The 10,848-nt window shown below is 41.9% G+C and overlaps 1 protein-coding gene across 1 annotated transcript; it reads left to right on the plus strand.

Annotated features, from left to right (window-relative positions):
• The first annotated feature begins 411 nt into the window (after positions 1–411).
• On the plus strand, positions 412–1,021 carry LOC128053359 (60S ribosomal protein L12-like). Its single transcript, XM_052645873.1, has one exon. The coding sequence runs from the start codon at positions 498–500 to the stop codon at positions 993–995; it is 498 nt and encodes a 165-aa protein (XP_052501833.1). The 5' UTR covers positions 412–497; the 3' UTR covers positions 996–1,021.
• The last annotated feature ends 9,827 nt before the right edge of the window (positions 1,022–10,848 follow it).

Consider the following 10,848-nt stretch of genomic DNA (forward strand, 5'->3'; position numbering starts at 1 on the left):
TAAAAATATGTAAAAGAGGAACATGTGTATACCCATGGCAGATTCATGTTGATGTATGGCAAAACCAATACAATATTGTAAAGTAATTAGCCTCCAATTAAAATAAATAAATTTATATTAAAAAAATTAGTAAAACTTAGAAATATGTAAAAGAAATCAGTGGTGTTTTTCCAAGGTATTGCTGGGATTGCACGTTTAATTTCCTATTGCCTGAGTAGACTATTTTACACGTTATACTGGCAGAGGTTAACTTGTAGATTTGTGTTGAGTTGTAACTTGAGATTTCTATTATGCAGATGACACCACCCTTATGGCAAAAGTAAAGAGGAACTAAAAAGCCTCTTGATGAAAGTGAAAGAGGAGAGTGAAAAAGTTGGCTTGAAGCTCCACATTCAGAAAATGAAGCGGTCTTTCGGCTTTCGGCTCGGAGGAGGCAAAGGTGCAACTTTCTTCGGTCGTCCCGAATCCGGGTTCATCCGACACCAGCCGCCTCCACCATGCCGCCTAAGTTCGACCCCAACGAGATCAAAGTCGTGTACTTGAGGTGTACCGGTGGGGAAGTCGGTGCCACGTCTGCCCTGGCCCCCAAGATCGGCCCTCTGGGTCTGTCTCCAAAAAAGGTCGGTGATGACATTGCCAAGGCAACTGGTGATTGGAAGGGTCTGAGGATTACAGTGAAACTGACCATTCAGAACAGACAAGCCCAGATTGAGGTGGTACCTTCTGCTTCTGCCCTGATCATCAAAGCCCTCAAGGAACCACCAAGGGACAGAAAGAAGCAGAAAAACATTAAGCACAGTAGAAACATCACTTTTGTTGAGATCGTCAACATTGCCTGGCAGATGCGGCATCGGTCTCTAGCTAGAGAGCTTTCTGGAACCATTAAAGAGATCCTGGGGACCGCCCAGTCTGTGGGCTGCAATGTTGATGGCCGCCACCCTCATGACATCATAGATGATATCAACAGTGGCGCGGTGGAGTGCCCCGCTAGTTAAGAACTGCAAAGGAAAAAGAAAAATAAAGGATCGTTTGACAACCAGTGGGAAAAAAAAAGAAAATGAAGATCATGGCATCTGGTCCCATCACTTCATGGGAAATAAATGGGGAAACAGTGGAAACAGTGTCAGACTTTATTTTGGGGGGGCTCCAAAATCACTGCAGATGGTGATTGCAGCCATGAAATTAAAAGACACTTACTCGTTGGAAGGAAAGTTATGACCAACCTGGATAGCATATTCAAAAGCAGAGACATTACTTTGCCAACAAAGGTCCGTCTAGTTAAGGTTATGGTTTTTCCAGTGGTCATGTATGGATGTGAGAGTTGGACTGTGAGGAAAGCTGGGCGCCAAAGAATTGATGCTTTTGAACTGTGGTGTTGGAGAAGAGTCTTGAGAGTCCATTGGACTGCAAGGAGATCCAACCAGTCCATCCTAAAGGAGATCAGTCCTGGGTGTTCTTTGGAAGGAATGATGCTAAAGCTGAAGCTCCAGTACTTTGGCCACCTCATGAGAAGAGTTGACTCATTGGAAAAGACTGATGCTGGGAGGGATTGGGGGCAGGAGGAGAAGGGGATGACAGAGGATGAGATGGCTGGATGGCATCACTACTTGATGGACGTGAGTTTGAGTGAACTCCAGGAGTTGGTGATGGACAGCGATGCCTGGCGTGCTGCAGTTCATGGGTTTGCAAAGAGTCGGACATGGCTTAGCAATTGAAATGAACTGAACTGAACTGAACTGAAAGTTCACTATGAGGAAAAGTCCTATAACACCGCTGTTGCTACTCCCAGTTTTACAATCTTTCAGCTTTATGAATATTTATTTTAATAGTCAGTGAGAGATGTCACAAAATCCAGACAAAGAGTGGGTTGCCGGAAGTCTGTTTAGGGCTCAAAGAACTAAGAGGAGAGGGAGAGACAGAGCAGGGAGGAGAATCCAGTTTTTAGAAAGAAGTTAAATGCGTCTCCTTTTTGTTGGCAAAGTCTATCTAATAAGAGTGAAAGCATTGACACTGTCTTGAAAACCTATAGCTTTCCATTTTCATTTAGGCCCAGAGTGATCTCAAGTGGGGAAGAAAAAATATATATTAATTAGTGTAAACTCATTGATAATGCTCAAACTTGGACAAACCTAAGAGTCTGATGGTGTTATGCCCAAGTCACAAAGTCTCCCAACGACCATCTGGGAACCGATATCCGATGCAAAAGCAAGAGAGTTTTTATTACCAACCTCGAGCTGGGGCTCCCACTGTAACCGACGCAGCGGCTATAGGGAGGAGCCCCGGGTTTTGGATTACATTGCTTATATAGGGGGTATACATGGAAAAAAAGGATTTTTAGGTAGGGGAACGTCTGATTGGTCACTTTCTTTTGAAGGGTTGTGTGTTGGTTCTTGATTGGTCCCTATTGTCTAGGTAGACCACAAGTTCCTGAGCGTTAAGTCAGGAGATTTTGGTCTGGGGTCCGATTGGCTCATGGGCGGTGGGGTGAGGTCAGGGGATTTCCAAAGGCTCTTGGATTTCCAAAGGCTCTTTTCCCGGGACCTTACAAAATGGAGTTTTTCTGTTAACAAAATGGAGTAGCTTAGGTCCTCCAATGGTAGACTAGGCAGCCTTTGCCCCAGTATTTTTGCCCCAGGGAGGTGGGAACTAGGCAGAGAAAAGAGGAGGAGGTAAGCAGGGGATGACTGAAAAATCAGTGAATCCAGGGGGCTGCGCTCCCATCTCACCAAATGCCTAACCTGATATCAGCCCTGTGTTTGGAAAAACATGCCCCTCTTATGCTGTTCTAGGAACTGCATGTTGTTCTTCTTTGGGGTGTTTTCTGAATTTCTGCTAAAAGCACTTAGCTCCTTCTGATTCTTAAATACATTCCAGGCTTTCATAACCATTAAGGTGAACAACAACCAAAGGGTCACCGAATTCATTAACCTCAGTGCTTGAATATCCAGACGTTGGGGGATGTTTACCAGAAATTTTCCCTAATGAGCCAAGCCACTTTGGCAAAGGGGTTTTGGGTGTTGTAAGAAAGGCTTTCTTGCAAATTTGTTCAAGAATATCCTCTTTGTTTAAAGGGCCAGACCTCAGGTCTGGGATACTAAAGATTTATTTCTAAACTGAGACATTTTCAAGACAAAAATACACGTCTGGTCAGAAATTAAAATTGAATCCAGAGTAAAGCTCAAATAACAAAGAGAGTTTAAAGGGTCAAGATTTCTGCCTACTCTAGAATATAGTTTTAGGACACCTGGGTGTGGCTTTAATGCAATGAACAGATGGGGTCTGTGTGTAAACATGCAGTGAGCTGTAGAATTTTTACTCTCCCCAACTCTAAGTACTCTGCATATCTAAATTCCCATGAAAAACATTTCAACTGCAGAAAAGGAAACACAGAATAATGAGGGGGGTTTTGGCCATGCCACACGACATGTGGGATCTTAGTTCCCCACCCAGGGATCAAATCCACACCCTCTGCACACACCCTCTGCATCCCTTCATCAGAGATGCAGCCTTAATCACTGGGCCATCAGGGGAATCCATGAACAATGATTTTCTCTAAGCTTCTCTATCTGATTTCCTTGAGGAGATCTGTTTTCTTTGAAGTTCACCATTCATAGGAATCTGCCTAATGTGTCACCCCTTGCTGCTGCACTCACTAAGACCAGCCCAGTGTTCCAGCCCAGCACTTGGGTAGGGATAACACCACAGGCGTGACAGGCCCTGGGGACCCAGAGAAACCCTGGAACTTCCACAGTCTGGGGTCCCTGGGGATATTGCTATTGTAGTACCAGCTAGAAGCAGAAGAGTAGGAGAGCCCCATGAAGAGAAGCTTTAGAGGAGATACTGGGCCAACCCAGACTCCTAAAGGCTTTTTCTGAATGGGATCATATATAATGAGTTTATACCCTGGGATGTTAGAAATAGAATTATTTGTCCTAGGATTAGGTAAGAGCACAATTTGTGTCTGTGAAAGAGATCAAAACAAGTGACTGAGTATGCTTTCTCCACATCAGACATCAAATTTAACCTAACCCTAGACAGCTGGACAATCACATAATTTCAGGGTTGCCTTCCACTTTACTGCCTATCACAGAGGAAACACATGTGAAGGATGGGAAATGGAAGCTAAGTGGTACTTTTTAGGTTGGGGTGATAGAGAAGAGATAGAGCCACCTTCTGTGGCTCAGAAGGTGTAGTCGAGAGTCCTTGGGAGTCACAGAGAGCACTCCAGGTCAGTACTAGCAGGAAGGGAGTATCCCGTCCAGTGACGCATGGAGACAATGAAGCATCTTGGGGTAACAAGAACTGGAGATAGACCTGCACTTCCAGGCTCTTCCCTGAATATTTCCCCTTCAGTCTTTCCAAATCTGATGTGACAGAAGAAAATGCCAAAGATGTTTTCTTATGAGTAGGGTGTATGACCCAGAGGACATTCAGGGAAGTCTTTAGAAAACAGTAATGTTTGAAAGGTCTAAGGTCTATTGTTTGCAAATCATGTTGTTACCAACTGAACTTGGGTCTGCCCACCTGCTGAGCAGCAAAGCCAACTTATTGACAATGGGTTGTGGTGAAGGAAACTACTGTGTTTAGTGCAGGGCTCAGCAGAAAGAACAGACAGCTCACAGGTAAAAGAGCCAAACTCTGATGGCTTTCAGGGAACGTTTTTTTATTTTTTTAATGTATTTACTTATTTATCGGCTGTGCTGGGTCTTTGTTGCTGTGCGTGGGCTTTCTCTAGTTGCAGCAAGCTGGGGCCACTTTCTGGTTGTAGTGCTTGGGCTTCTCATTGCCGTGGCTTCTCTTGTTGCAGAGCACAGACTCTAGGGCCCAGTGGTTGTGGCACGTGGGCTTAGTTGCCCCACAGCATATAGAATCTTCCCAGACCAGGAATCGAATCTGTGTCCCCTGCATTGGAAGGTGGATTCTCAATCACTGGACCGCTGGTGAAGTCCTAGGGAAGGGTTTTTAAGGGCAACATCTAGGGTGAGGGCTGTAGCATGCATGGCTCTCTTCTGGTTAGCTGGTGGTGAGATAAAGGGTGGTGTTTCAGGAAACTCAATCATCAACCTTCTGGTTCCAATCAACTTGGGGTCACATAGTCACTAACCTCCACCTGGGTGAAGGTCTTAGTTCCTTCAGAACCACTCAAAGACATGTGTCAGATTGTTAGTATATCTCTTGGGGAGGAACAAGGATTCTGTTTTATTGCTGAACTGTTACTACTTTTCTTGCTTAATTGCTTTTCCTTTGTTTCTGCCTTCCCTGACTTCAGTTCAGTTCAGTTGCTCAGTTTTGTCCAACTCTTTGCGACCCCGTGGATTGTAGCACACCAGGTTTCCCTGTCCATCACCAATTCCTGGAGCTTGCTCACACTCGTGTCCATCACGTTGGTAATGGACAATCATCTCATCCTCTGTCACCCCCTTCTCCTCCTACTTTCTCCTCAATTTTTCCCAGCATCAGGGCCTTTTCTAATGAGTCAGTTCTTCGCATCAGGTGGTTAAAGTATTAGAATTTCAGCTTGAGCATCACTCTTTCCAGTGAATATTCAGGACTAATTTCCTTTAAGACTGACTGGTTTGATCTCTTTGCAGTCCAATGGACGCTCGAGTCTTCTCCAGTGCCACAGTTCAAGAGCATCAATTCTTCGATGCTTAGCTTTCTTTATAGTCCAACTCTCACATCCATACATGACCACCGGGAAAACCATAGCTTTAACTAGATGGACTTTTGTCGTCTTCCCTCTCTTCCCTAATTAGTAACTCCTTGAATTTGCTCTTTGGAACTCAGGGAATACCTAGGAGACTAGGTATTCTACAAAAAAGAAATGGAAGACACAGAGGGGCTTTGTTACCCCAGAGGACCCCACAGGATCCTGATTGGTTTCCCTGTTACTTCAGATACGAATTGTGGTTCTGAAATAACAAGGCTCAGGATAGAAGTATCTGAGCTTTCTGAATAAAAGTACCTTTTAAAAAGCTCTTAACCAAAGCTAATTTAATTTTTATACATGTTCCCTGTGTTCTTTTCATTTCTCAGAAACCAATTTCAGAGGTAAATAGTTATCTGTCAATTTCATTAGATTAGACAAATGTAGTATAATTGTATAATTCTTCATTATTTCCCAATTACTCTTCTTTTGCCTCAGATTGCTGAAGGAGCATTTACCAGTGATATTAACTTGTTGGTTTAAATCCTAGGCAACTTCATCTCCAAATAAATTGACATTTATCTTCTTTCAACATGATCCTACAAATGTAGGGTTAATATTTATCATGCAAATAAGTATTTTATGCACATGGGTTTATTTCCAATTTCTTTTCCTCTTAGTGCTTCAATGTCTATTTTATTCTGATATCTCTCAGATTACTGCAGCCTCTCTAGGGAAACTCTTTTCAGATTGAACTCAAATATTTTCTACAACAATTTCTAATCCAGAAATGCCACACAATGAGATATATAGATTTCAGGCCTTATTTGGCATCAGTGTGAAGCACAATAAGTGTATCTTTCATACTAGTTCAAAACAAACACTAATAAAGTGAGCTTTAAAATCTATATTGATTATTATCTATAAACTCCTAAGGTTTGAAAAAAGCTGTTAAAATTTTGGGGTGGACTGTACAGCTGGATGCCAACAATAGCGATAATAACAGTTCTGTGTCCCAGGAGATGAATTAAGCTCTTTTCATGCCTTCTTCCATTTAATCCTCACAATGCATTGAGAGGTGGATGTTATAGATAAAAACAACCCCATAGCTAGTAGGAAGCAGATTCAAGATTTGAACTCAGGTTTTTGGTACTAGTGCCTTATCTTCCCAGAAAGTCTCCTTAGTCAGATTTAGATTCATAAATACATAAATGTAGTCTTGCCTTTCCTCAAGATTCATTACATCTCATTCTTTGATTTCCACAGCTTTCTAATTTCCTAATTTAAAATGTCTTTACTAATGGCCATACATGATGCTATTTAGCATCAAGGAAACAGGCTGATAGTATGAGTACTCTACTTGCTATCCATAATTTTTTGAGAATTCATAAATTTGTCTTGGCAATATACCTAACTTCTAATTTGTGGTTGAAATGACATGACTGGACATGGAAACTACACTTTGTGTCTAACTATTGAATAATTTGATTCTAATTCCTAAGGTTTCCAGAAGGCATAACTTTCTTTGTCTTATACCTGATTGCTTCCTGGGGAATTTCATGCAAAAGATCACGAATTTTTCATGTCTTAGAAATCAAATCTGCTTTAAAGTCCCTCTGACTTTGATTGCTTATTCAGCAAATGATACACTCTAGTCACTTGCAGAAACATGCTTTGTAGGTAACATGCCTCCAGAATTCCCTGTTGGCACAAACTGGCAATGATAACATCAGTTTCTTACTCCTCTCTTTTGACCCCATTGTACTATTGTCTCCTGGATATGTATGTAACTTTGGGTGAATTCAAAGGTTGGTAGTGCCATTATTTAGTCTGATTTATCAGCAGCCATTTGGATTCTGAATATCTCATTTACACTGAATCAGGATTCTAATTATCAATAGTTAACCCAAAAGGTGCCAGATTTCAAAAGTATGTGTTTTCACTTCTAATTTTGGTCCAGGAATAGATTTTAATGTTCAGAAGAGTGAAATCACCTCAGCTTTCAGTACACAACACATTAACCATTATGGTTTCTTTGGCTGCTCTGAAGTTCTTCAAATTTGCACATATTTGATTTTGTTCTCAAGGCATCCACCAAGACCTGTTCTTATACTATTGGAATTGAGTTACCACTGAAGAAATTCAGAAAATGACCCTTTGACTTTTTATATTATTGCCTTGCAATACAGTATATTTCAAAGAAAAACTAATATAGGAAAGAAAATCCACAAAATAATATATCAAAATTGAATCTCATGTTCTTTGCAACTTCCCCAAGGCCAGCTTTCAACCTACACTGTTTTCACAATAAAGCAGCTGATTTCACAGAACATCTGTCGCTATGGTGACAATAGAACAATGATAGCCGGAAAACTAATAGTGTTTTTCCAACTTGCCTTCTGGAATGTGCATTGAACACGGAAGCAGCAGCAAAGCGTTTACTGAAGGGAGAGGTCAGCGAACCCATCCAGCAAGGCACAGTCTTTGTTTCAAATCAAGAAGGATAAGGGTGTTTGCCAACAGTTAGTCTCGAGTTCCTGCATGTGTCCAACCTTTACCTGGGTGACTGCCGAAATTCCTTGAGAAGAAATATAAAGAACATCAGTAAACATTGCTAGGGAGAAGATGGCGGAAGGAAAGAAAAAGGGTTGGAGAGATGAAAACATAAGTAGCAATGTCTTGGCTTCAAATGATGTGAAGTGAAACAAGCTCTGTGGGAAGGGAGAGAAAAGCAGTGGGAGTGGGGTCCAAGTATAAGGCATGGAGGTACTGGAGCTGGCTCTGGGCTGTGTGGCAGCTGACGACAGTCTATGTGGTTAACAAGACTACACGCATTAGCTTTCCATATGGTAATGCTTGTGATGCCCCTCTGGCTGTGTAACACTAATTAAGCTCAGATTAAAATATGGCAGGAGGGAATTCCCTGGCACTCCAGTGGTTAGGACTTAGTGCTTCCACTGCTGGAGCCCTGAGTTCGATCCCTGGTCAGGGAACTAAGATCTGGCAAGCCAAGTGACCAAAAATGAAATAACAAAAAATGATAGGACACATGGATACATGTAAAGTGGCTAACATAGGTTACCTTGGAGATGGGGTTGTGTAGGGGAAGGAGGGAAGAAAGGCAGATGGGAGCCAAAAAATAAAAAATAGGCATGGATGCCATCACCGTTTTGAATGTCTCTAAGATTACGGAAAGATGTGTACAGATATTAACTCTCCTTCATACCTTTGAGGGGGCTTATGTAGCACAGACAACTCCTAGGCTCTTGGGTTTTGCCTGGGCACTTGGAGTGAAGGGCTAAAAGGAACCAGAAGAAAATATGTAGACTGTTCCTTGCAGCCCCAGCACTCAGTTCTAGATCTTTACCCCACAGATTTCTTATGCCTTTTTTTTTTTAAATAGAGGAGGAGACATGGTGATAATGTAGCGAATACTCTTCTGGAAAGGCAGTACAGCCAGCGTTATATTCAAGAATTAAAATAAACAATCACTGAGTGACTTAAGGAACCTATAAAAAGTTCTGTGTTTAAAAAAATCTTACTTACAGATGCCTAAAATTTCACCTATAATTAGGCAAGGGGTAGTTAATAAATTTCAATTCATGGACACCCCCATTCCAAGGGTTGCCACTATCTAGTGTGCCATTCTAATTATTTATGACTGTGTATCAAACCATCCCAACACCTAGAGACTTTAGACAACAATAAACATTTTCTTATGACTCTTCATGTCTGTAGAACAGGCATTCAGGAAGGGCTCAGCTGGTTGAGTCTGGCTCAGGGTCTCTCATGTGGATCAGTCAGACAGTGGTTGGGGCAGGGGAGGTCTGGAGCAACTGGGGATGGACAGAGCATCTCTCTCTCTTTATATATACTCGGTCTTCTGCAAGCCTTCCTCACTGCACGGTGGCCTCAGGGCAACTGAATGACTGAAGACCTCAAGGAAGTGTATCCTACCTTTAAGAGTGAGTGTTTGAGCCAAGAAGGCAGATTCTATGTCACCTTTTATGACTCAACCTTGGAAGGCCAGCAGAGTTGCGTCTGCTATGTGGTGTTGGTTACAAGTGAGTCACAAATCTGCCTAGATGCATTAGGAGGGGAATTAAATCCCACCTCTTGGTGGGGGAGCAACAGGGTTCTAGGAAACACATGAAATGAGAGATACGATTGTGGTCCTTTTTGAGAAATGCCATCAGCTGCCTGTGCTTTATTGTAAGGATTTTAGGGCCCAGGGTGTATAGGAATGCTGTAAAGTGGTTTTTTGTTTGTTTCTCTCTCTCTCTTTTTTTTCTGTTTTGTTTGTTTGGGTATTTTTGGCCGAGCTGCTCAGTTTGTGTGATCTTATTTCCCCAGTCAAGGATTGAACCCAGCACCTGGCAGTGGAATCACAGGGTTCTAACCTCTGGACTGCTAGGGAAGTCCCGTGCTGTAAAGCTTTGACGTGTAAGAGTAGGTGTGTGTGGCAGAAGGTGACATGTGATGGAACCCTGGTTCACTTGTATTTTTGCTCCTAGCACTATGCACTTTCTTTCTCTAGCCCTTTTATAAATTGAAAGTATTCTAACAGTAATATTTCCATATTGTTTTCTTCTTTGACAGAACATGTTGTCTGTAAACAAAAGACAAAACAAAAACACAGGGAAAAGAAACAACCCCTCCTCCACATAAAACCCAGAGTGATTTCGAGAACAGAGCGGAGCAAGAGACCACACAGAAAAGGTTGAGGGAAGAAAGCCCGAAACTGGAGGCTGGTTCCAAAAGATGTCATAGGAACTTGCAGCTGTAAAGGCTACATAATGCAGAGGCGGTCTAGGTACTATTGGGGTGGAGATTGTTTGGGGGGGGTAAACTTCTTAGAAAAGAGAATAATAAAATTTGACAGACTTTTTAAAGAAATTAAAAGCTTCAGTATGGCAAAAGAAAACATCAAAGAAGTCAAAAGTCAACAGTCTGGGAAAGATGCTTGCAATAAACATAGCAAAGGATTGTATTTCAAAGAGCTTCTAGCAAATGTGCAAGCAGCTTATAAACAATCCAATAGAAAAATGGCCTAAGGATAGTCCACAGAAAAGAAAGGGAAAATGTCCGATAAATATATGGACCTTTGTCATCTGGGAAATACAAACTGAAACAAAAGCAAGCTATCATGCTTAACCATTAGATTCCAAAATTAAAAATGATAATATCAAATGTTAGCTAGG

This window comes from Budorcas taxicolor, chromosome 9, assembly GCF_023091745.1.
Source record: "Budorcas taxicolor isolate Tak-1 chromosome 9, Takin1.1, whole genome shotgun sequence".
In the NCBI taxonomy this organism is placed as follows: Eukaryota; Metazoa; Chordata; class Mammalia; order Artiodactyla; family Bovidae; genus Budorcas; species Budorcas taxicolor.